Source organism: Tyto alba, unplaced genomic scaffold (genome assembly GCF_018691265.1).
Source record: "Tyto alba isolate M040663 unplaced genomic scaffold, T.alba_DEE_v4.0 Super-Scaffold_28, whole genome shotgun sequence".
NCBI classification, from domain to species: domain Eukaryota; kingdom Metazoa; phylum Chordata; class Aves; order Strigiformes; family Tytonidae; genus Tyto; species Tyto alba.
The window spans coordinates 12,075,659-12,102,153 of NW_024881302.1; the positions used below are offsets into that span (position 1 = coordinate 12,075,659).

The following is a 26,495-nucleotide window of genomic DNA, read 5'->3' on the forward strand; positions in this document are numbered from 1 at the left end:
GGACCTAATGAAAATGAATTTGAAGAAGCCTGTGGGGCTTTAGATTCAGATCCTTTCAATAGCAAGTACCAGAAAGTGCCAAATGTGCACGGAGGTGTAGGGACATCTAGTGGGCAGTTTATTCGTTTCTCCCTTCCTTTACCAAAGTGTTGGGTTTCTGAGGGATGGGAGTATTTTTTTAGACTTGAAGAGATCAAAAAAAAGAGGTTTTCAAAAATGAGATTCTCAAGACAGTAATCTACTCTTATCAGTTAAAGCCAATCTTCTAATATGAAACAAGCCTATAAAATGCAATTCAAACAACAGTGTTTGAAATAAGCTTTTCAGACTTTAAAGTTAATACTTGAATTTGTGCTTTGCAGTGATTAAAGCTGTTCACGTACCCATTTCTGCAGAATTTATTGGTATTCCTGCTAATATGGTAACACCAAGATAAGCCATATTTGCAGACCTGCTGGTGGTGGTTTTAACACTGAATCATCTAAATCAGTTCTGATTAAATTCAGAAATTCATTATTGAAAAAGAGAAAAATTGGAATGCACTCTTAAGGAAGTGTAGAGGATACCAGACTGGGGGAAACTGCTGATAATCACTGTTGGGTAAACAGTTATTTAACATAAAATTGCTGTGGTTCTTAGAAATGTTAAATGGATTGCTGTGACTTTTCATCATTTTTAAATCAGGAAGACCTATAATTTAAAATTCTAGACTGGCAAAGTACTAAAATATTACTGAGGTCACTACCTTTTAATCTTTTAGAGGTGATTCTAACATACATATAGGCCGAACATGCTATAGTTAGATGTGGTGTATGTACATCATAAACAGAAGCCATTTATTGTGACTGTTCTTTTTTAATTGGTATTTTGAAGCACAGAATTAATTTACACTCAACATAGTTGCACTTCACTTCATTTGTAAGCTTATTGGAAAACTGAAATTTTTCTATCAGAAATTAGATTAATTTTGACTGCTTATACTTTTTATGACTGTAAAAGAAACCCAGATGGCACATAGCAGTAACTGTTCAGTTGCTAGTTAGAGAGGGAGCCTTTTGTGTTTGATGGGTCTATTGAATCATCCTACTGACCTGCTAAAACTTCTCAGAAAGGTCTGTCTTGATGGTGTAACAGAGGTTCAGTGTGCTAGTGTTCAGAGCTTTTATCTGCACTCATGCCACCGTCTACAGGTTTGATTCAGAAGTCTTTAGCCCAGAAGTGGAGCTGTACGTTCATTTTTCCCATTTTGACTGCTTATGAAAAATCAGCATAACTTTGCTACTTTCATTGTACAATGAACATTACTAAGGTTTTGACCACATCAACAGTGAAAGTAAGTAGCAGGTCATGGAAATGTGCTCATGGATCATACACTGTCAGAACCCAGAGGTGTAATCACTTGCAAATATGCTAAAAAACATTTTTTCTACTAAGATGTTATACAAATAAGATGTAATATTTTATTTTTTTACTATTGTGCTTTATTTTATTTCAGGTAGCGGAGCTTAAAATGGAGTTGAAATTGAGGGGATTACCAGTGTCTGGAACAAAAACAGATCTGATTGAGCGTCTGAAACCTTATCAAGACCTTAATAACAATGGGGTTGCTACTAATAGCTCTGTTACAGTAACAACTTCTACTGGGGCCACAGGTAACACAGGGGAAGTGACAGTGGCATTTCCTGTTGCAACACTAAATAAACCAGTGGCTAATACGATATCGAGCTTTCCTCCAGAAAAAACCTCTACCGGACCTGGCTGCAAAGTAGTAAATACTGAAAACATTAGCTCTCCTTTGCCTATATCTCCCTCTCCTTCCGAACAATCTAGTCTAAGCACAGATGATACTAGTATGGCAGATACTTTCACAGAAATGATGAGCATGATGTCACCATCCCAGTTCTTAAGTACTTCACCACTAAGAGCAAATATCAGTGATGATAATCAGAGCCGCAGTAGTGGAAGCATCTCAACCATGGAGTTTGATGTAGCAGAAAAGGACCGCAAACTTCAAGAAAAAGAAAAGCAGATTGAAGAGCTCAAAAGGAAACTGGAACAAGAGCAAAAACTTGTGGAAGTACTGAAAATGCAACTTGAGGTTGAAAAACGGGGACAACAGCAACAGTCTCAGACTTCTGGTAACTCAGCTGCTATGGAACAAAAGCAATTCAGTGCTGCTGTCAAAGATGAAAATGCTCTTACTGACTGCTCTAGTACGAGTCAATCTGTACCTGTGGCTAGTCATCCTTTAGCACAATCAGTATATACTAGTGGCCAGAATCCAGTTGCCAAAAAGGCGGTTGTTATCAAGCAGGAGATACCTGTGGCCAAAGCTGAACCTCAGAATGCCATTTCTCAGTTTTATGTTAATCCACAGAGGCAGCCACAAACTGCAGTTGTTGCCCAACCTCAAGCTTTATTAACTACCCAAGGAACTGCACAGCTGCTCCTTCCACTATCTATCCAGGGACCGAATTCTACCACTGCGGTGCAGCTACCAGTTGGAAATATAAAGTTGCAGGTAAGGGTGGTTTTATTTTTCATCATGTAATCTGCATGGCACTATTTGCACAACTTAGTATAAATAGGTAAATGTGCTGCTTGTAAGATTAACTTACAAGTCTGGCTTAGTCTGTTTCTGCTTTAGGGAAAAGAGTGGAAAAACTTAAGAGCCAATCTCTTTATAACTTCTTCTAGTACTTGCTTTCTTTACAATTTTTGTTCCCCAATACTCTTCCCTGAAAAGTAATTGTCTTACCATGTACTGCCTCCATGCATAGTTGGTTTTGATTCATATCAGCACATACGACCATTTTGTTAACTCCAAATTGTAATAGAGAGCTCCAAACCCAGTACTTTATTTTGAGGTATACCTGTTTGCAAAATGTGTGTTTGAATTTCCTTGTGTGATATGGGCTTATTATATCTAAGAATGTGAATGTTAGGTTGTAGAACTCCAATGGAATTATAAAAAGAAACCATGGTTACACAAATATTATTTCTAGGCTGATTATAGGTGGTGTAACAGTGCATAAATACAGCGCAACGCAAGACAGGTTATAAATGAAGAGGTGGAAGAGTAATCTCACCAAGCTGAAAGAGTTTAACCTGTCGGTCTATGGTAGAATTAAGCATGTACTTCCCAGTGGCATTCCTGGGACCTATCTAGATGAAATCCCCTGCTGCCCACATGGTTATTATGCCAGTAAAGTATTCTTTCAGCTCCAGTGTGTACTTGGGGGTTTTGGCATGCTGTGGGCCTCGGCTTCAGTGCTAGCATTGTGCGCCATCATATTCAGCAATACTTCCAAGGGCTGTAAAATTCTGATGGGGATGAGTCCCACAGTCTGCAGTGCAAGAATTATTCCTGGTAGCTACCTGGTAGCTAAAATTTGTCTAAATTGTTCTAAAATCCTGCTAGAATTCTGTCACAACCATAAGCAGCTTGTTCTGGTATTTCACTTCACTCATATTGCAGAAAATTTTCCTATCAGCTAAAATTGTCTTTCCTGTTGGACATGCTTCTTACCTTCCAGTGGCCATTAAAAACTACTGTGATCTTTTTAAAAACAACCTTTTTCTTACATTATCAGTTCTGTCTTTCTGGTTACTCAAACCCAGTTCTCATAGTCCTTTCTTAATGGGTCTGCTCTCTCTCTTACTTTCATTGCTCTCCACTGGACCCTCTCCAGTTCGTCTTTATCTTTCTTAAACTGTTGGCAAAATAAACACCAACTTTTAGCTGGGAACTCACCAGTACCAAACAGAGTACCAATTTTCTCTCCTACACACATTTCACATTTATCCCTCCCAGAATACATGCTATTGCTATTCTGCATAATCTGTGCAACAGATTTTTATATTATGTAATTTATCGTGAGATACAAATAATGCAAATATTTTATCTTCATCCTTCAGGCTCAATCACAAGCTGGAATACAGACCCCATCACAAATACCCGCTACTATTTCTTCCTCTGGCCTGGTTCAGGCAGCACCTCAGATGCACACTCCACAATCAAAGCAAAACACCATCATGCAGCATACACTTGGTCAGACCCAACAAATCGGAAAGGTTTGTGGATAGCAATAAGCATTAAAATAAATAGTTGTGTAACCTAATTCTAGGCAGTGCTTTTAGAATCTTTTATGTGTCATCTGCGTCATATATAAATGATCAAGTCACCTAACATCTCTGTACCATGTTTTTCTGTGTGATACAATGGGCTTTTGTAACTCCTTCTCCTTCCAAAATTTTAGTCTGTGCAGGACTTTATTTTTCAGTTGCAAATAAATACATAAGGCTAAAGACTTTTTTATCTTAATGGTATTCTTATGGCAACACTCTTACGAAGTTCTTCCTCATGCTTGGCACAAGTGGTGTATCAGGTATTCCAGTCAGTTTCTCATGTTTGCCACTGGCTCAAAATGGAAGATTCTTGGAGGCAGTTCTTAAGAGAAAGCTTTTACCTATGGCTTCACAGGTTTATTCTTTTATAGGAGTTCCTTTTATTTCTCCTACTTTCCCTGTTGATTTCATCCTTACTTAGAAAGAAAGCTATGGACTCAGACACTGAGGATAGCAATTCCAGTGAGTCAAAACCACACCATACTACAGTACATCTCTTCCTGAGGAATGAAGGGAATGATTCAGTGAGAAATCCTTCTCTTCCTCTCTACCCAAAACATTCAGCTCTGAAATTTCCCATTTCAAAACAGATACTCATCAGCACTGGATGCACAGCTGTGAGTGCCACTCCGGTCATGTTCCTGTGGTAACTGATACCAACCCATTGGCACCAGTCATCACAAAAGAAAAGGCTTTCACCTCCTTTGAGCCTGTTCCAGGCTGATCTCTATTATTAGGAACTGAGAGATTGGTCATGGATCTTTATTGCTTCCTCACCAGTGCTACTGACACTAAGGCTCCTCTCACTTAGGACAAGGTTTTTCAGCCTGCCCCAGGGAAAGGATAATTCAGAAACAACTAAAATTTCAAGATAAATAGGATAATTTTTGCAGTATGTTATGTAACTTACAAAATATCTCAGTCTTCAAAGTTTATATTTCAGTTTACAAAACTGTATCGTAAAACCCATGTTCTGATGTGATCTGGGGCTTCTACCTGTGCAGTGTCCTCTAATCTGCTTCTGCTAAGGCTCTTGTTCCAGATAAGAATTTACCTTAGAAGATAGATGATTATGCCCTGCCATTCTCTAGACAGCTGGCTAACAGAAGGGAATACAACTAAATGAGCATCATCACTCTTTAGACTGCTTGTTCAATCTGTTTAATTTAATGGACACTGAAGTTATCCTGTAGAAGTCAAAACTGGCATATATCCAAAAAGCAGATTTCATCCAGGTTCTCTGAGATTTGGTGAGGGGCTAATCTTACCTTGTTAATTCAACAGGTCCCATATAGAAATTTGCCAGTCATCCTGTGGCATATACTTGTGCCAGAGACTAGCAGATTGCTTCCTTTGCTGTTTAGAAGTGCCTTGAAATGATTGCAGGAGATAATCAAGAAGTGTACCCTCTGGTCTTTCCCCCTATTCAGATCACTTGTCGTGGAGACCACACAGTTCCCAGCGGACTTTAGTCTGCATGGGCTATCCTGGAGCTGAACAGCCTGCCTGTCCTAGCTGGTATTCTCACACGTCTACTGCCACCTTTTACATAGGGAACCGGGCAGCATAATTGCAGTAGTTTTTACATCAGAATGTAAAATACTGATGTGATACAGTAGATCAAGACAGTCTTTATGCATCCAGCATTAGATCTACCTGCCTGCTGTTTGCATTTCACAAAGCTTGGATATTTCAGCAGGCAGATTGAGCTAATGAACTATGTGTGAGTAATGCTATTTATTAATTTCACACTTTTTAGTGAAGTTGATCATCCTAATAGTGATCACCTCCATAAACAGTTGCTTTCCAGAGCCAGTTTCCCTTGAATCCATCTAGACTTCCTCAGGTAGCTCATATTTTTATGCAAACCAGCTCATTATTCCATTTATTTTCTCCTACACACTTGAGATGTCTCTTCACATACTAGCTAACACATGGCCCTTGCTCTTGAATTTACTCATTAATAAGAAGACATCTCCACAGCCATTCACCTCATTGGTAGATAGCTGGAAAGTTCAGCGGTTTTCACAGATGATCCAGGTAGCTAACAAAAACTGTATTAAACCCTCTCACAGCAAACTTAATTTGGTGTTCAGACTATACTCCACAAAGCTTATCCTAGCTTTAACTCCATTTCTGATCTAAGACTTGTTATGCCTTTGTCATAAAGGTATCTGGGAGTGATACTGAATTTAAAAAAACAATCTCATGCACTCATTCATAGCTCTTCTTCCTTTAACTTAAAAATGTAAGAAGTGAGATACTGCTTGGAATCATCTGCAATGAGTGTATGAACTGAGTTGAAGAAATAAAAAGTTTATATACCAGTAGCCAAATTTCCAGTTGATATCCAAGTTCATCAGTTATAGTTTTTGCCTCTCCCTCACTACTCACAGATATCTGTAGGTAAAAGAAATTAGAATTATATGCCACAAACCAAACCATTGTGTCTTAAAACAGGCAGTGTAGGACAAGTGTGGAAACATACACTAGTTTGTATCAGGCCAGAAATAAGTTCATTTCCTTGACTGTCCACTAGGTGGGGAAATGATGCATACTGTATTAAGTGTTTCATACTCTTATATTACACTTTCCTCGTGCTTCCTGGAAAATCAGAGTAAAATATTTTTAGTTATCAGTGATGAACGAAAGCATATCACAGCAGAGAGTTTCTTTCAAAGAGTAATTGTTCTGGATTTACAAATTATTCCATTGGAAGGAAAAATCAGTACAAATAATATTCCCTTAATAGGGAATTTAAGCAAGCAAGTATTTTTTTAAAAAAAAGCCTTAAACTTTATTACTGTCATTTACCCAATATTATTAATTTCTAAAAAAAAAAACCCAACCTAAGACTGATATTAATCCTTTACAGGTTTTTCCACCTGCCACGTCAAATACAGTATTTTCCTACCAGACCACACCAGTTACAACATCTTCACAATCTTTTATTAATAAAACATCAAACTCCAACATTCACACTGGTGGTAATCAGGTGCCCTCTGTGCAGAATGGACCTACTCCTAATAAGGTAAGGTTAGCCCAACAGTGTTCCATAAGGTTCAGTTTTATATTATTATTCTTAAATAACATGGGACTTACAGTTCACTCAAGGAAGAATTTTTTGTAGATTTTAATAATGTGAGTATGTATGTGTGAGAAAGAGATAAATAAATAATTTTATCCCTCTGATTACCTGTGCTATTGTTATTTGTAAATATGTAGATTGGTACAACAAAACAAAATAATCTGTAGAAAGTGATACATCTTTAATTCACTAAAACATTATTATTTAGTCATTGTTTCGTTATTTCTTGCAGCCTGGTTCTCCATCTCAAGCCCAGCCTTATGTTGTTCAACAGTCCCTCTTCAACAACACAGTATCCAAGACAAAAGATCCTCCTCGTTATGAAGAGGCCATAAAACAGACTCGCAATATTCAGACATCACACCGTGAGGTAGTTATTTTCTCATTTAGTCTATTAAAAACATTTTTTTTCTTTAGAATTAGCAAAGCCATTTCTTATTTTTCTGTTTGCTGTCAAGATTTTCTAACATAACTTGTTAATATTTTCATAACTGTGTCTAACTACAGGACTTCTATTTCATGATTCTTTTTATTAAAGTAACAGACATGTAAATAAGTCTTATATTATGCAGTTGGTGAAATATATATATATAATTGAGATAATGCTGCTATTGCTACTTAACAGTAACTAGCTTGTTTCAACTGTTTCAAAAATGTGTGATACCCAAACTTCAGACATAAGAGAAAATATATTCATATTTTCCAAAGTAAAACTAAAGAGAACGTGTGTCAGTGTGTTTATACACACTTAGGCAAACTTACATATATATATACATGAGCATAGGTACTTGCTTGAAAAGAGTCTGTATTTAATAAGCTTGATGAATAATCCTACGAAGTGCTTTGTCAGTCTACCATGACACCCTTCCTGCTGGACAAAAGTTGCAAACAAAACGAATAAGCATCCCTGACCTGCGTTTCAGAACTATCCCAAAAGATAGTTAGTGAAGTGCCTCTCTTCGGGAGCTAGGTCTCCTGATAACAAATTACTTCCCATCTCTGGAGTATAACCAGTGTTATAAAACACGGTCTTAGTTTTGAGACCATCATAGGAGTCTCCACTTTTCCTAGACCATTTTTGAAAGAATGGGTTTGTGGGGATTTTATTACCTTTTGCTCAAGGGTCAGATATGCAGGAGATGGCCGTTTAAAACAAAGACGAGAACATGAATCTACAAATTGGAAAAAAAAAACAGCATACCTAACAAAATGTATCTTACATGATGGCTATTTGCAGGATATCTCTGAGAGAAAGCAGTCCAGGGTGTACCCCCTAAAGTCCTGCAGTTATTCCAGATACCCTGGTACGAAATAGGGAAATTTTGCTCCTTATCCCTAGTTTTCTGCACCTCTCTTCTAGTTAGCCCTCATGAAATCTTTGTCTTGCTTTTCAGAATTTTTGCCTATTTGTACTGAAACTGACCACAGGGATTACAAGTGTCTCTCCAAAATACACCTCTGTTTTCTAGACTGACAGTTTCATATGAAGAATTTTAGTCTTAATGATAAGTTAGTACTTATGTATGAGAGAAGCTAGGAACAATCAGCTTAGGAAGAAATACTACATGAAAAAGAATAACCCTTTTCTTATGCAATACAGATTTCCAGTGCACACAGTCAGCAGATGGATGATCTTTTTGATATTCTCATCAAGAGCGGAGGTAAGCTAATTAACATCTGTATGATGTAGATATTTAAAACCCAATAATAAAAAGTCAGTGCTATAATCAAAGAAATGAAAGGCAAGAATTATTCCCAGGGCAAGGAGGTAGAAACTGTCCAGCCTGGATGAAACTAGTATTAAAGTAAGAGGTGAAGCATGTTGATACTGAAATTTCATTAAATATAACCAAAGATACATTACTGGAAAAAGTATGTATGAACTACATAGATATTAATGAATAACTTTCTATGTGAGTTAAGATAAGGGAGGTATCAGAAAGGAACTGAAATAACTAAAACAATATACAAAGTAGCTTTGCAGTAAAAGGAGGCGGCTTTCAGGCATAATGAGACTTTGTAGACAAAGAAGCCATTACAATACTCGGAAATGTTCTGATGCCAAGCAATTCAATTAACTTGATGTTTTGTACTGCTGTCATATCAAGATCTTGACAGCAGTGAGGGCCAGGACAGAAGTAACTGACTGTAGGATACTAGAAGATTTTAGCCATATTACAAATATCGAAGTATTTTTTCTTTTTCAAAGCAAATTGCAGAGTCAGCTGAAGAAAATGGAGTAGACAGTGACAGACTGAGATAAGTGACCTGTACAGTGAACAACTCAAGCTAAATTAAAAAATGCATTCAGTGCTTTTATTAAAATATAGCATGAGTAGTTCAGAGAAGTTCTACCTCTGGAGCAGAGGACACAGGAAACATTGGTGTGCCTACTTTTAAATATTTGCTTAAGTATTTGCTTCAATTGTTAAGTTACTAAACCTATTTGATCTTAAAGGTAACAACTGCTCTTTATTTGCGAAGTTGCAATAAAAAAGCAAACCTTTCCCAGTCATCTTTATGAAAAACGAAGTAAAGAATTCAGGGCTCTTGCACTCACATAAGCAAGTCCTACACTGAAAAACGTTTTAATTTATTAATGTACTTTAAGAGAGTGAGAGGGTCTGTTTAGTTATGATTTTCTTTTACTAAGCAGTCATTTTAATAGATTCTCTTAAAAGTTTTACGGATGTGGATTTTGCCTGGAAAACTGGTAGAAAATATATTATCAGGTATCATTTTTCTAGCAGAAACATCACCTGTGCCAAAAGATTTATTTGCGTATTCTGGCCTGTCTAACCTTATTTTTGAACTCCATTCACATGTTGTGTCCATCCACTATATCCTTGTGTCGTGGTTTAGGCCTGGTTGGTAGCCAACCACAATGCAGCAGCTAATCATCCTCCCTTCCCCCTCCCCACCTGGGAATGGGGGAGGGAATTAGAGGGGTGAAGGGAGACTCGCAGGCTGAGATAGGAACAGTTTAATAATGGCAATAAAACGAAAACAATAATGATGATGGGGGAAAACAAAAAGAAATATATAAACAGGCAATGTACAGCGTAATTGCTCACCACCCACTGACCAATATCCAGCCCGTTCCCGGCCAGCGACCCTGAGATACCAAGATCCCACAGTCGCAATCCCGGAAGCAAGAGAGAGAGAGAGAGAGAGCCCCTTCCCAACCACCCCTCCTCTATACAGTGAGCATGACGTTCCATGATATGGAATATTTCACTGGCCAGTTAGGGTCAGGTGCTGTGGCCGTGCTCCCTCCCTGCTCCCTGTGCCCTTGCGCACGGGCAGGACATGGGGAGTCGGAGAGTCCTTGAAGTCTCGGTAGCAGCTGAAAACATCAGTGTGCTATCAGCATTCTTCCCATACCAAACCCAAAGCTAAATCCCAAACACAGCACTCATCTAGTCCCTGAAAAGGAATATTAACTCTATTTCAGCCCAAACTAAGACACCTTGTCTCTAAATTGGACCGATGTGGATTGCATGGATGGACCACTCAGTAGATAAGGAATTGGCTGGATGGTCGCACTCAGAGTTGCGGTCTAGCAGCTTGATGTCCAAGTAGAAAATGTTCGCAAGTGGCATTCCTCAGGGGTCAGTGTTGGGACCGGTGCTGTTTAACGTTTTTGTTGGCAACATGGACAGTGGGATCGAGTGCACCCTCAGCAAGTTCACCGAAGACACTGAGCTGTGTGGTGCAGTGACACGCTGGAAGGAAGGGATGCCATCTAGAGGGAGCAGGACAGGCTGGAGAGGTGGGGCTGTGTGAAACTCATGAAGTTCAACAAGGCCAAGTGCAAGGTCCTGCACATGGGACAGGCCAATCCCAAACACAAATCCAGGCTGGGTGAGGAGTGGTTGGAGAGCAGCCCTGTGGAGAAGGACTTGGGGGTAGCAGTGGATGGAAAACTGCCTGTGAGCCAGGAATGTGTGCTCACAGCCCAGAAAGCCAACCCTGTCCTGGGCTGCATCAAGAGTAAGTGTGGGCAGCAGGGTGAGGGAGGGGATTCTCCCCCTCTGCTCCGCTCTCAGGAGGACCCCCCTGCAGTGCTGCGTCCAGCTCTGGGGCTCCCAACATCAGGATATGGACCTGCTTGAGCAGGGCCAGAGGAAGCCACGAAAATGCTCAAGGGGCTGAAGCACCTGCCCTGTGAGGAGAGGTTGAGAGAGTTGAGGGTGTTCAGCCTGGAGAAGGCTGTTGGAGGGAGACCTTAGAGCAGCCTTCAGTGCTTAAAGGGGGTTGCAGGAATTATGGAGAGGGACTGTTTATTGGTAGTGTAGTGATAAGATAGGAGGTAATGGCTTTAAACTGAAAGAGGGTAGATTTAGGTTAGATGTAAAGAAGAAATTCTGCTGTGAGGGTGGTGAGGCGCTGGCATAGGTTGCCCAGAGAAGTTGTGGGTGCCCCCTCCCCAGATCTTTGAGCAACCTGGTCTGGTGGAAGGTGTCCCTGCCCGTGGCAGGGGGGTTGGAACTAGATGATCTTTAAGGTGCCTTGCAACCCAAATTGTTCTATGATAAGAATTAATTGGAACGCTGCTTTAATTCATTTTATTGTTTCTGTCACTATCTTAGATGGAACTTCTTGACAGAAGAGTAAGTTTAGATTCTAGAATCAAGAATAAATGCATCCTAATCACATCAATTGATCTTTTAGACTCTGAATTCATCAAGGTGGACACAGTACTAAATAGGGAGGGAACTGAAAATTGGTTCAGGTACGCCTCTCTAAATGAGGAAATGTGTCAGTTCCATAATCATTCTAATTAGTTAGAAGAACTGTAAACATGAAAAAGGTAAAGCTAACATCTAGAAAACTGTTCCTTTTTTCATCAGTCTGAATATTCTGTTTGGCTGAAGAATTACTGGAAAGCAGAACTCTGGAACTTGTTTTAAAATACTTTGTTGTTCATAGAAGACCTGACATAGTCTGATATATGTAGTGTTAGTATTATCAGAACAGCAAAATGCCTCTTACTCCACTGAGTTCACTGTGGATGCATCCCAAAGTAGGAAAAAAAGAGATGGAAGTTGTAAACCTGAGGATATATGTCCCTATCTTTTCTGAATTCAGTAGTGAGTTGGGTTTTTTTATTACAGAGATTTCCCTTCCAATAAAGGAGGAACCATCTCCCATTTCTAAAATGAGACCAGTAACAGCCAACATCACTACAATGCCAGTGAATACAGTGATATCCCGCCCACCACCACAAATCCAAATGGCCCCTCCTCCTGTGTCCTTAGAACCAACAACCAGCTTGTCTATAAGTTTGGAAAACCAACTTGAAGCCCTCTTGGATGGAACTTTACCATCAGGTAATGAAATTCCTCAACTGACAAGCAATAATGAGGACAGAGAGTCATTTTCTTTAATTGAAGACCTCCAGAATGATCTGCTTAATCACTCCAGCATTTTAGATCACTCTCATTCACCAATGGAAACATCTGACCCACAGTTTACCGCTAATAATTCTTGTCTCTCTCTTGACCTTCCCGATACAAATTTGGACAATATGGAATGGCTAGACATTACAATGCCCAACTCCTCATCTGGACTCACTCCTCTCAGTTCTACTGCCCCCAGCGTGTTTTCCACTGACTTTCTAGATCCACAAGATCTACAGTTGCACTGGGATTAAGCTCTAGCCAATGAGAACACAACCTGCAAGTCTCTTTATAGCAGAGGTCCATTGTTGTACCATTCTGATTGCAGTTAAGATAAATTAAGACCGTAATGTTTGGAAGAACAAATGCTTGAAGCTAATTCCTTACTGATTTTCAAGTTTACAACTGAATTACTTTATGCTTCTATCAGTAATGCAGACCAGGGCCCTCTGAAAGCTGAATTTCACAAGTCAAGAAAGGATGATTGTACTTACTAATTAAAAGTACCCCAAGGTAAATGCATCACAAATATTTAAGAAAAGTTATGTCACTGACTTTGTTATGCTTAAGTGAGGAACACAACATGGCTAAACTTAGAGAAGAAAAGTGAGATTTCAACTGTTTGTATTGACACAGTGAGCAGATGTTTCGGGGAGGGTGAGATATCACTGCACTTCATTGTTCCTGTGGATAGCCTGAGCCAGGTTCAAAATGAATTGTGAGGGCAAAGGCAAGTACAAGCACTGGCTGGTTCAGTGAAATTTCATATATCTAGTCTCTTAATTTGTTCAAGTTGTTTTTATATTTTGGTTTTGTGGTTTTTAAAACTCTTTCCCCATTCTTTAATCATGAGGGAAGAATTTAATTGCATCCAAAGGGATATTAAGTGTAACTGCAAGAAATCCACTGTAGCTACGCCAGGTAATATTGAGAACACTGAATTTTCTATAGCAATGCTCTGGATTTAATAGCTAGGTTTTAATGTGTATTTCAGACAGTTACTTGTATACTCTTAACCTTATTTTTGTGAACAGAGGGGAACGGTGGTCTTCAAACAAGAGATTACTATAATGGAAATAAGAAATATCCTAATTTACTTTTGTCTTTGAGGATATTTGTTAGATCACTGAATCCAGTATCTCAGCATATTAGAACAGTTTGAGGAACTAGAAAAGTTTAATTAATGCTGTTGTGCACTATGATCCTACAAGCATCTATGCAAGAACAGTCCCAGTACCCTCAATAAAAGATGTTTGTAGGATCAGAGTCGCAGGGGACAGTACTGACAGGACAACCACCATTTCTTAATACTTTATCTATTGAATAGTTTTGTCTACCACTACATAACATCAGGGAAACTAAACAGATAAGCTGCTCAGTGAGAATCCTAAATAGCAGTATCAAGATGTACTGTTTTGTGATAAGGCGGCACATTTCATACCTGAAACAGATAATAGCAAAAATTAAGCTCTTACCTCACAGCACAGCATGAAAATACTATAAAGTCCTTAGCTGTTTTGTTTTGTTTTTTTTTTTTTTTCAGAGTCTATTATTAAAGCAGTTGGAAAAACAAACAAAAAATTTAAATAGAAGTAAAATACCTTGAAATTCTGTGGTTGTGTCTCAGGTAATAGCTGTTAAATGTTGCCATAGATAACAGAGACTGATAATCAAACATAAAATTGGAATTATTTCCTATAAGGGAATTCCTAAATTAAGATAAAAGGAAACAGTCCCCTATTTCCTGAACAGCGGAAACGTGGTATGTTTTCTAATCTGAAAACTGATCTCATTGCATAATTCCTTCCTCACCACCAACCTTCAAAAATAAAGTTTTGTAGGAAATAATGAAAAAATGCCCTGAAGCTTTTGCTTACTTCTTAGACTAGTGATAGATATCAAAGACATAATGAAACCAGAAAGTAGCTGTTAACTATTTAGCAACCTGTATCACATTTTAAAAAAAGAAAACACAATCATGTTAACATCAAACAATACTTTTGTCAGAAAATGTTGTGGAATTAACTGCAAATTTATGTCTCCATATATACAATGCAGTCTGGTTTACTAATATTACAGAAGTTGATTGCCTTCAGATAAAATAGTGGATTATATAATTGATTCAGGGCTTAAACTGGCATCATATGTTTGCACCATATCAGTTACCAGCACTTTAAATCATTATATATCTTCAATAGTTTTACAGGCCAGAATTTACTTTAATCTGAAACTAAGTACAGACGGACAATCTGTGGAGATTTTCACGACAAAAGATGAAGTTGAAAGACATATTTCCTTATTCCTTCTTGCTGTGCCTACAATACTTGAGTACAATATTACACATGGACTGTCTGCCTTAAATTTTGATGGTATAGGACTCTTTAATAACACTGAACAAATACATTCAACTTTTTGCATTCCTTTTCATATTATCTTGGGAGCTAATACTCTGAAATTTTAAGTGCCCTCAGCTGTTACAAGATTAAGAATTAAGGACTCTTGGTCTGATAGGAACAACTTTGAATGGAATTTAGTGTTCTGCAGTACTGTCAATTTATTGTGTGTGATACATCATACCACATCTATGTGGTTAGAGTTACCCCTTTTTGACCCTGCCTTCTGATTAAGTAAGAGGCAAGTAAATTAATTTTTAGAGGACAAATTAAGCTAGAGCAGCTGTACTGTCATTTTGATGTGCATGTAAATAGAGCTTAAAACTGGCAAAGTCATCTTGCTACAAAACTATCCTTATTGGCAGTGTAGAATGTTAAATAATCCATAGGAATCTATGTGCAGAAATAAACCCAAACAGTTGAGATGTGTTGTTATCAGTACAGTATAGCTTTCTACTCTAAAAGTCTATTTGCAAAAAATAAAAATAAAAAAAAAAATCAACAACAACAAAAAACCTAAAAAAGTTAAGGGATCATTTTAGTTTTTGAAGTACAAATATTATAGTGTAGGGAATGTGTGATTATTTTTTTGTACATTTCAGAATTGTGTATTAAACCTTACATATAATGGTTTGCTTTAGACTTTGTTCTGAAATGTGATATATTTGCCATAGTCATATATGCCTGGTATGGCAGAAATAGGTTTTGCTTAGACTTTTGTGTGTGCATGTCTTACATGACAATTTTTGTAACACAAACACAATACATCTTAGAAATTTAATCATGACTGTGCAGTTTGACTGTACAGAACTGAATATTTCTCATTCAGAGAACAGTTGCAGAGGAATGCACTGGCACTAAATTTGCCATTTAATGGCTGCAATATACTAACAGAACACATCCTCTTAAATGTGTTGTTGGCAGATCCTTCAAAGTAATTAAGAATACCATTTTATCAGTGTGAAAATCAAAAGTTGGTGTTTACACTTCTAGATCCTTAGAGAGCTCGAACGTGTTTTACGTGGCTAATGTTAATCAAGAGGAGTCACATCCTTCCTTTAACACAGAAATAGTATTTGTTATGCACTTTTAGTGCCATTCACCATTAGTTAAGGAAAGTAAGTTTACAGGCAACGTTTTGTTTAACGTTATAAATAGTTGAAAAATCACTGTCATAAATTTAACTGTTCTCCCTGAAAATAGAGTGAATTTATGGCAGTAGTTCTCTACAGAAATTTAGAGTCTAATCCAGCAATGTGGACTTGCAGAATCAGGCCTTTAAAAAGCTGAGGCCACAGCTTTTAGAAATAATCTCTACTTAATACTGAAATTTCTTTCCAAGGCATTTTAAAATTCACCAACAAAAGTTACGTTCAAGCAAGCAGGTGATCAAAATAGAAGTTTCAATACATTACATAATCTCAAACATTCAGATGCCTGAAAAGTGTAAGCACCATAATTGGAAACCAAGCACAAGCTGCTGAACTGTTCTCAAGGCAGAGAAAATGCAATTGCAGAATTCATTTAACTGGAAGGGCATTATGTAATCAATACACAGTAAAGCTTACCAATGTAAACAATTATTATTTGGATGGCATCTTCAGTGCATTACGAACTTAAAGCAAATTATACTAAAACTGGAAAAAAAATCTCTTCCATTTATCTCTACTAAATGTTCTGTTGAAATTCTTTATATTGTGGTCTATTAAATCGCCTTTTGATGACTTCTAGGCTATACTTCAGATGTTTTTTTATGTGAGATATGTGGATTGGAGTTGCATATAGGATATACATGGCCAATAAAGAGCATCCATTAAAACCTGAAGTAATCTCAAATACTTCTTTTATACCAGTTTGCTAGGAATAAAGTGCAAAAAAGAAACACCTACATTATTCTGTAGTGTCCAATACTGAGTATAAAGACTTTAAGTTAAAAGTACATAAATGTATTTGTAGAAATCTAGCCAAAAAAACCATTCTAGCTATGAGAGCAAATTCTCAATAAAAAGCAGGGAATGGTTAATAACTATATAATCACACTATTTTTATAAAAAAAAAAAAAAATACAGCTCAGATAGTAAAAAGACAGCCTAAAATAAATTATAATAATATAAAAATTTAAATAGGAACCAAAGCATTGCCATTTATACTGCCAAAGGAGGCACTTTGTATTTTGAAGCATAGGAAATGAAATCCCCGAAAGTATTATCCATACTTTTTTAAAATTAAGGATGTAGATATTTTCAAAGCTGTTTTTGATGTTTAACAGTACAGATTTGTTTTTGTTGTTTGAGAAATTTGTATTAAGTAATAGCACAGGCTTTTTTCCAGATAGGATTTTTCTTCACAGTACTGCTTGCAGTAGAAATAACGCTAACCCTAGTAGGTGTTTCTCTTCTTATTTTCATAGTCGTAATTATGTCTTAGCATCTCATTTTGTGAAAAGAAGAAGATAGACACCTGTCTCTAGGGCCATCTTCATTTAAGCACTACTTTACTAAATGCAAATTATGGCAATCAGGGCGTCAGTTTATGTATTGCCTTTCTATAAGAAACCATGATGCCTTTGTATTTGCTGTTTGCACCCCTAAAATCAATTCCATATGTTTGAATGCCATATGTTTTGCACATTGTACTGTATATATGTAATGCATACTGTATTTTTATATGTGTACTACATTTATCAAATATTTTGTACATAGTGGCAATATTGTAGCTACTGAGGAAATGTTTGATATTTCAGCATTTTTGCTAAGTGTCTCAAATAAAAAAGGAAAACTGTGTGTTCATTTGTCCATGCTTACTATTAAAAAGTAAAAAATACCATTAATAATAGTCAACAAAAATTCTGGCTTTTATGAGTCAGAAACATTTGACCTATGCTCCAAGTACCTTTCTCACAAAAAGGAAAAAGAATGAAATCTGCACTTAGACAAACTCCAAAAGAATGATGGTTTATCTTCCAAGCCCAAAATCTGCAAGAATAGAGATTTCCTGAACTCTACAAGTTTAGGTTTGGCCTATTTATTTTTTTTTTTTTTTTTAGCAATACTATTATATTAACTCCTTTCCTGTCTTTTATTCTTTTTTCAAGAAAAGGCAGGGTAAGAACCCAGACTTCTCAGTACTTTTGTCATTAAAGAAATAAAATTTAATCTTGATGTATACACAAGTGTAACTATCTTACGTAACACACAAGTGAACTATACTTGTGATACCCTTCAATATATTTTATATGAAGTGGCTTCATAAAAATTAAAACATTTGCAATTAATGACCTTTTTATATAGCTCATAAGCCATACAGTCCTTATGTTGTAATCTGTCATCCTGTTTTCATGATGTGCAGCTGAGGAGAATAACGGACTCCGGCAGCTCTGTAAGAGTCATAAATCGAAGACCTTTCTTGCCGACACAAGCGCGTTTATTATATCATCCTAGCAACTGATCACACATAAACAAAAGGCTTGATTGGTTACATGCATTCTCCACACACTGTCCACATGCCTAAAACTAACATTTGATTGGTCATTACCTCTGTCCATAATACACCAGACAACTTACTGGCTACAAGATAGTTACTGCTATCTCCTAAGCCTGTTAGTTAATTAAATCTTACAAGCACAAACACAGTGTTCCATACCCTTTTAGCTCAAGTTAGAAAACTTTCCACTGTTTAAGAAACAGCCAGATGTTTTCCTTTAAATGTCACCTTGCATGTTTTATTCAGACAAAGCTCAGCATCCTTATCTTGTTTTTCTACATTCCTGTTTGCTGCTCCCAAGACTTCTGGCTAACCAGGGTCAAGATGTCCTCATCATTCCCTAGCTGTGCAGCACTGTCAGTTCTTCTTCCTCTTTTCTCATCCTCAAGGGCTCTTCAAGGTTGTGGCCTACTGTATTGCGATGTAGCCAAAGTCTTGCTCTTGTCCAACGTGGCCATTGTCCTCCAAAAACAATCCCACATGCAGCTGCTGGGGTTCACCCCCCACACCCCTCATCTACTAACTAGTTAACTGTTCTTTTGGCTCAGCCCAATCTTAAAAAACCAAGAGCTACCCAGAGAGTAACTGTGTGTGTTAATTGCACAAACATAAGAAGCCCTGACAGTGTACTAACAACTGCAGAGATGCATTAAGTAATTTTGGACATTCCCTGTTCTTTTTCACAGGAAAAAACACCTTATTTAAAAAGTCTTCTAAAGTTAGCACAGAAGAGGACTTTAAAGTTACATAATTCATGCATTGACCGTGTAGGGGTGCTCATGAGATCACTGAACAAGCACTAGTTTAAACCGATCCCATCAAAAAGAAAAACTGATCAAAATTCAAGATGCTGTGGTAAGACTTGGAAAAATATAGTAAGATTCTAGTATGTATTTTTGTCAACCACTGAGTCAAGTCTCTAGCAAAATTCTCTAAAAATAATCTCTTTGATTAGCCTACAGTGTTGGTGAATGAGGGAATAATCTGCAATGCTGAAGCAACAGCAAGGGAGAGAGGGCGCTCCTGTAGTATTCTGACTCACAGTGCCTGGGTGAAAAAGAAAGAAGGAAAACTACAAAATAAATGAGGCATTCCAGAGAGGTGCATGTGAACCTCTCATGTCACTTCCCTGGAGCAGACTCATGGCATGGTTCCACTGAGCTGCTTAGAGCAGGCCATGTAGATAAAATTATTGGAAAGCTGTGCCTGTGCAATCGGGCAAGCTTCTGAATATTCCTCCAATAGTTTAACCTTGTTTGTGAGTCAAATACAACTTTTTGTTCTCTTATGCAAATGAATCTTTAAGGCCTCTCAGACTGAAGTAAAAAACTATTCAATTACCATTGGAGATTACTGGGTGTATTTCACCTTGCAAAGCAGACTTCTGCTCCCAACTGAGTTATGTTGTCACAGATACAGAAATAATCCCCAAGTTTATAAGGGCATTCTTTTTACCTACAAAATACTGTGATTCTTTTTCATACTTTACAGTACTAGTCTTAAATTTAACAAGAAAGGAAATAGTGTTTGTGTCACATTTTTCTGAAAAGCAACCTGTAATTCTTTAACGACAAAACAGAATTTGTAAAAAAAACCCAAGTACAAAAAATAAGGCTATTATGTGAGAAATTAAGGATATTTCACAACTATAATAAGCCAAAAAAAGGATTAGAAAATTCTTTCTGATGTAGGCAAGATTGCAGCCACTTTCATTCAGGACTTTCCTGAATTATTCCACGGTTTTCAAGATGTGATGGATTGTAGGATTTCATATTCGTATTCTTCTCAGCTTGTGTTCTGTAACACCTCTGCATTTCTTCAGGAAAATGAGCTGTGAGCTGTTCAATATGCACAAGCTTCTTGTAATGATAATACTATTATACTTCCTCTTTTGGAGGCTGTCCCATACTAGATGACCCACCCTTCCCTTATTAAAGTCTGTTCTACACTGATGACATCAGAACTCAGCCAAATATTGCAAAAGCCATAGTAGTAAGCAGTACCCAGAAAAGTGAACAAATTAAAACTTACCAATATGCCCTGTAAATTTCATAAAATGTCTTTTCTGTATGAACTTTAACCATTCTAAAAGTTTGTAGGCTATATACACCACAAACTTAGTTTCAGATACCAAGCAAATATTGCAAACCAAGTGCAGCACTTTTTGACTATGTGTTTGTGCATTACAGAATTTATAGTTAGACTGTATCAGAGATAAAGCACTTGTTTTGGTGCCAACTGGCAATCTGAGATTTTGATTGTTTTACAAAGACCAAGAAATATAAACATAACCCTCCCTCCCAAACTGTGTTCACATTAGTATGATGATGTAAACACCAAGACAAATTAGAAGGACTGATGAAGCTTGAGATTATGCTGAATGACCTTTTTCCAGAAACAAATCCTGGTTTTCAATAAAACTTGAATATATTAAACCATGTTCTACAAATGGCCATCATATTTGTCTTTACTCTGTACAATATTAAATGCTATACACTCCTGCTTACTAGCCTGTTTTGTATTATACAGATGTTGCCAGTGACATATTTCTTAGAACATTTGTACTGTCTCAAGTCAGAGATGTTTCTTTGGTATCAGAGAAGTCCCACAGATTTCCTCACACCCCATACTATAGTGCAAAACCCCACTGAGACCTTCCTAAGGGAGAATCAAAGTAACAATCAGAGGAGCATCTGAGATGCAAAAACTAGAGGTTTTGTTTTTTTTTTTTTTTCTTAAGTGTTTATCCATAAATGTATAGAGTAACTCTAAGAAATACTTCCCTTCACATAAAAAAATTACCTGAGGATGAGTCTTCAGTCTTCTCTGCAGAGCAAGGACTGCAAGGCTACTCTACTGTAACACTCCATCGTTCTTGAATCCTTCCAAGACAAATGCTGTTGATTAAAAGTTAAAATAGTGAACAGAAACATTTCTTCATAAAGCTAGGACAAAGTCTATGCTCAAGTAATTGTTAATTGAGGAAGATTCCTGCTACCCCATAGCAAGTCTTTATAAACTCAGTTGCACAAATTTTTCTAAGGACTTCTCTTTAGGAAATTCATGTTTTGTTTTAAAAAAGATTTTGTCAGAAGAGAACACTGCATAAGGAGGATTCGGCATAAAAAATAAGGGCTTGCACACAGAGCTCGAACAACAGTAATGGCCATCATAAAAGACGCTTCCAAATAAAAGTATCTAGACCTCAATAGACACCATAGGCAATTACACATTTTAAAATCAAATTTAAATTTCTAGTTATAAAACTATTGTTTCAATAGATCAGCTCGCCACTAAACACTACGTTGTTTAGACAGGGAGTAACATTTTTTCCAGACATACTGAGGAAGAAGTTAGGCTCAGAGAGTAGGTGATTTCTTTTTAAACCCAATCAGGTACTTCCTCTTAATCTACTCAGAAAACCTTTATGATTTCAAGTTAAACTTTCAATCTCCCCATACAGTTAAGGAAGAACTTTAGCATTAGAAGTCGACCTACCATTAAATACTATTTCTGATGCCAACTGAATACATTTATTAAAAATGTATCGTTTTTGAAGAGATACAACTCACATGAATTCCACATATAATTCAAATAGTCCCTTCTGCTTCCTCCCACCATAAAATTACTTCTCAGTTCACAAAGATATAAAAACATGAACAAAACACACACAGATGTGAGCTGCACAGGAACTGTGATGACAAGTTAAAACTGGCATGTATGGCACATAAAAGAACATATTTTGTAATAAGTAGTAGGCCAGAAATGGAAGGACATCAGTCAAACATTATTTATTAAAATCTAACTCCTTCCTGGTAATATTAAGAGTAACTCTTCTCCCATCAGCTAAAATAACTGGCCCTCTGAGCTCACTCCTTATCATAAAAGTTACAGGTGTTGAGTGAGTTAGTTTCCACTCCTTACACATCATCACACTTTTGAAGTGCTGCAGTGATCACAATGATTAAAACAAAAGCAGAATGCAACAGTACTATTCTGGCTTCCCCGCTTTCCACAGTCCAGATGAGGCTATGTTCTTTGCAGCCAGCAATGAACTAGCAGATAAACTCCAGCAAGTGTTTGAGTGGGCCAGGCCACCAGTTATGCCCATAAGGACTGGCAAAACAGAACAAGTCACCTTTGCAACAGCTATCCCGGGGTAGTAGCAGACACACTTAACATGGGTTGAATATCCATTAAGGTAATTTAAATTAGACACCTGTCACTGTAGGTGAAGCCAATTCAAATTCCTGTTTGCTGAAACACAGGCATGCATAGAGTTATCCCAGAGAAGCTGACAAACAGCAACTTTTAAGGAACTGAAGTTTGTTCACACAACCAAGCCATCAGGCATGAGTCTTCCTGATGACAGTTCAAATAACATCCCAAAAGGATAGCTGTATAGCTGTGTAGCCCTTAACACACCTGCATTACAGCATCACAGAGTTAGTAACTCTGATCTCAACCTTTACAAAGGTACCTCTGTTAACATGTTTACATGCTTCTTCAACAAAAACAAACAAACAAAAAAAGCACCAAACAAAACAAACCAAAACAAACCCCCCCACTGATCATAGCTGGGATCAGTACACCCAACAGGTCAATAAACAAAATTGCTTTCATCCAGGAAGATGGAATATAACTTCAGGGCCCAGCAAAAGTTTCATAGGGAATTTAAAGGAATCTCCACAATCAACACTAAATGAAAACTAAAAGCTTTGTTTTCTGGTCACACTTGTAAATATCTACGGAACCAAATCTAGAAAAAACATGTATTTACTATCTTTTTTTGCATTCCACAACACTAAGATTTTACAGGGAGTAGGTACCAGGCACTGAGTGATTTTAATTTAACACTTACCATTTAATTATCCCAACGTTTTGCACTTCTGCTTCTTTTCTCCAAGGAGGAAAGTTTTATTCCCGCTTTTCCCCCCGCCTCTCTGAATTGTTCTTTCTGGCCTGAGGAAGACTACATTCCTTCCAACACACTTACTGATCTAAATGTAAGACTGCCACCTTTTGGTAACGAACACCGCCACTGCAGCACAGCCGCCTACCCCCGTCACCCGCGGCACCCCAAAACCCCACCTTCCCCAGGGGAACACAAACTCCGTCGACACAGGCGGGAGCGCACAGGGGCCCCGACGCCTCACTGGGACCGACACGGGATAAGAGCACTGCCCTTGCGGACGCCTCCAAAGACGGACGGAGCAAGTCCTCGCCGCTCCCGCGGAGCGAGGGGCTCCCTTCGGCCCCGTCCCACACGCACACACCCCTCGCTCCCTCAGCAGGCACCCACCGCCGCCCCCTCAGCTCCTGAGGGGACAAGCGACCGCGCGCGCGCCCCACCGGCTCGCGCCCGCCCCAGCGCCCAACGGTCGCCACGTGCCGGCGCGCGCGGCCGGTAGCAGCGGCGCCGCGCGGGAGCGGCGCCAGCGCTAGAAGGGAGTCGGGAGGGCGCGGTAACGCAGGCGCGGTGGCCAAGTGGTAAGGCGTCGGTCTCGTAAACCGAAGATCACGGGTTCGAACCCCGTCCGTGCCTTGCCGGGTCCGCACCGGCGGGAGCTTTCCCGATCCTTTTTAGAGGCGGGCGGCCGGGCCGAGCGCAGCGCCCCCGCGGCCTGGCCCCGGGCGGGACCCCCGGCTGCCCACCGGGAGGGCGAGCGGCAGCGCAGGACGTGGGCACAGGGAGCAGGAACAGCGCAAGCCAGCGGTGGCGACCCCCCTACGCCTGCGAGCAAACCCCGCGCTCCTCTGCCGCGCGGCTCCGGCTGCCGGCACCTCGCTCCTTACGTTCGCAACAACAGAAATGGTTTCTTCAACCCGCCTTCCTCGGGGCCTAGTCCTGTACGCAGGAGACCTTCGAGCTCAACCTGAAGAAGTACAAGTAGAAGCTAGTTTCCGATAGATGTGCAAGGAAAGGGTGGCTGCCGAGGCCCCGGCACGCGCGTTGCCTCCACGCGGCCGCGAAGGACGTGCTGGCACCCCCCAGGGGTCCGTGGCACAGGGGGAGCCTCTGCCAACTCGTTTGAGATGTTCACCACAGGCTCCAGCCACCGAGATTATCCTGTAATTCCTGGTTCGTCTCGGTGTGTATATGCCCCCCCCCCCCCCCCCCCCCCAATTCATTTAATTATTTAGTTCTATCTTGTGGTTAGTAAAACATGAGGTTTCTTCATCTGTGTCACTAACCACTTAGAAGGATTATTTGCAATCTGGTTAGTGTTCACTTCTTTTAATAGAAAAACTCCTGATGTTGAAAAACGGGTGAGGGAAGGGGGGGTCGGTTGGGTTGAGGGGAGACACGGTCCCCAGGCACATGCAACCCCGGGTGGGCCGGCAGGATCCCCAGCAGCCGGGACGTCCAGCCCGGGGACACCAGTGGGACCAGACACCAAACCCGCACACACAGCCAAGGTCTGACTGCACTTAAAACCATCCTAATGATGTAAATAATAACAGCACTACAAATGGAAGGGAATCTTTACTGATACATGTTTGGTTTGGTGTTTGCTTACCATTTGAAGTTTCGCTGACCTTTCGTGAGTCCACACAGCTTTGTTTTCTTCCTGACAAATCTCCTTTTCATATTCTGTACCACTTTTGTCTAGAATCAGAATTGTACAATTGTTGTATGAACACAAATAACCATCTTTAACTATTTACACTAGACTTTGTAAAATATTTTAAAATAAAATATGTAAATTCTATTGGCAGGTCAAAATAATCATTTGTATTTTGATTTAAACAAGGACTATAACCATTTATTCTATATAAAGCTTTTTTTTTTTTTTTTCCCCCACAGATTTAAGGTTACAAAGATTATCTGACTCTATTAATTACAGGTAGTTAAAATTTATATTTTTGGCACTTAGTTTACTGCCAACATTCACAAGTCTCCAGAACTGCTCTTTGGCAAATTTGGCTTAGCTTTGATGAAGTGTCAGCAGAGAGGAAATCATAGTGCACACCTTCCAGCTCATTTCTGAACTTGAACTTTCTAGTATGAAATCCATGACAACACTGCCCAGTCTCCCTAGAGAGAAGAGTAAGTGTAAGTTATTGATTTTGAGCAGTGACAGTTTCAGCACACAGCATGTGCAAAACTACAACCCAACATTTTCTAAATTGGTTTCTGTTTTCTTACATATTTTTTCTCATGGATATGAAGGCCAGTGAGGAACAGCCATGTCCCTGAAGCTGCTTTCATAAGAGTGTTTTCAAAACTAAATATAAAAATCAAACTCAAGGACAAAACACATATCTGATACTGCTTCCTGTTACTACGACCTCAAGGATAAACCTGGAGAGCAGCCACCCTGCCTCTGATGAGTAATGTTTTCATAAATTCTTGCTTGTTTTTTAGAAATATGTTTGTAAGACTAAGTCAGGTGTGCACGAGGGCTGCAGCTGTGTCTCACCCACACAACAACGTCCAAGGCCTGTGAGTGTGTTACATGACCCTCAAAGAAATTAGCTAATACAGAGCCTGGTTTTTCAGTTTGCATACTGAACCTACCTTCTGGTAAATAACATAGCATGATAATAATTCTGCTAAATAAGATTTGAAGACATGTCTTATGGTTATTTACTTGAAATTAATTTTGTAAGTAGAAAACTATCTATGAAATCACAGCAAAAGAGAAGCTAGCGCAGACCAGAAATTGATAACTGCAGTAGCAGTTACGATGTAGAAATAATTAACCACAACAGGTTTTCTGCCATGACATAGATTCATCACGTCAAATCTTTTTGACAGTGTTACTATATTTGCCTTCAGCTTTCTCCTTTCTAGACAACACAGTCCCCAAATTTTTAAATCTCTCCTTTTATGTCAGGTTTCCTACACCTCTAATCATCCTTGCTACAATCCCCCAGATCCTCTCCAGTTGCTACATATTTTTCTTGAAATGAGGACCCGAAGCAGGCACACTACTGCCGCTTACCCAGACCGAGCAGAGCGTTTCCACACATCGCTACTCAGGGAAGGGCACCACG

General features: G+C 38.8%; 1 protein-coding gene, 1 long non-coding RNA gene and 1 other non-coding gene across 6 annotated transcripts in view; 2 read left to right on the plus strand and 1 right to left on the minus strand.

Annotated features, from left to right (window-relative positions):
* The window catches only part of MRTFB (myocardin related transcription factor B), a 90,833-nt gene extending 73,039 nt beyond the window's left edge, over window positions 1–17,794 (plus strand). For 2 of the 3 annotated variants that reach the window (XM_032983653.2, XM_009964607.3), the window contains 6 exons: window positions 1,496–2,521; window positions 3,919–4,074; window positions 7,004–7,159; window positions 7,449–7,586; window positions 8,817–8,877; window positions 12,334–17,794. In XM_032983653.2, coding sequence (XP_032839544.1) covers window positions 1,496–2,521; window positions 3,919–4,074; window positions 7,004–7,159; window positions 7,449–7,586; window positions 8,817–8,877; window positions 12,334–12,872 — 2,076 coding nt within the window. In that variant the 3' untranslated portion in view covers window positions 12,873–17,794. The remainder of the gene's footprint in view (window positions 1–1,495; window positions 2,522–3,918; window positions 4,075–7,003; window positions 7,160–7,448; window positions 7,587–8,816; window positions 8,878–12,333) is intronic. The other variant, XM_032983652.2, reaches the window with a different exon arrangement.
* Window positions 17,795–18,762: 968 nt separating this feature from the next.
* LOC122153965 lies at window positions 18,763–25,534 on the minus strand. Of its 2 annotated transcripts, XR_006165833.1 has the most exons (4): window positions 25,469–25,534; window positions 25,016–25,104; window positions 21,297–21,391; window positions 18,763–19,541 (listed from the first exon to the last, which is right to left on the minus strand). It is a non-coding gene; the product is annotated as an uncharacterized LOC122153965 (long non-coding RNA). The 2 variants fall into 2 exon arrangements; XR_006165832.1 differs by lacking the exons at window positions 25,016–25,104; window positions 25,469–25,534 and adding an exon at window positions 23,356–23,594.
* TRNAT-CGU lies at window positions 23,968–24,039 on the plus strand. Its single transcript has one exon. It is a non-coding gene; the product is annotated as a tRNA-Thr (tRNA).
* Window positions 25,535–26,495: the final 961 nt, after the last annotated feature.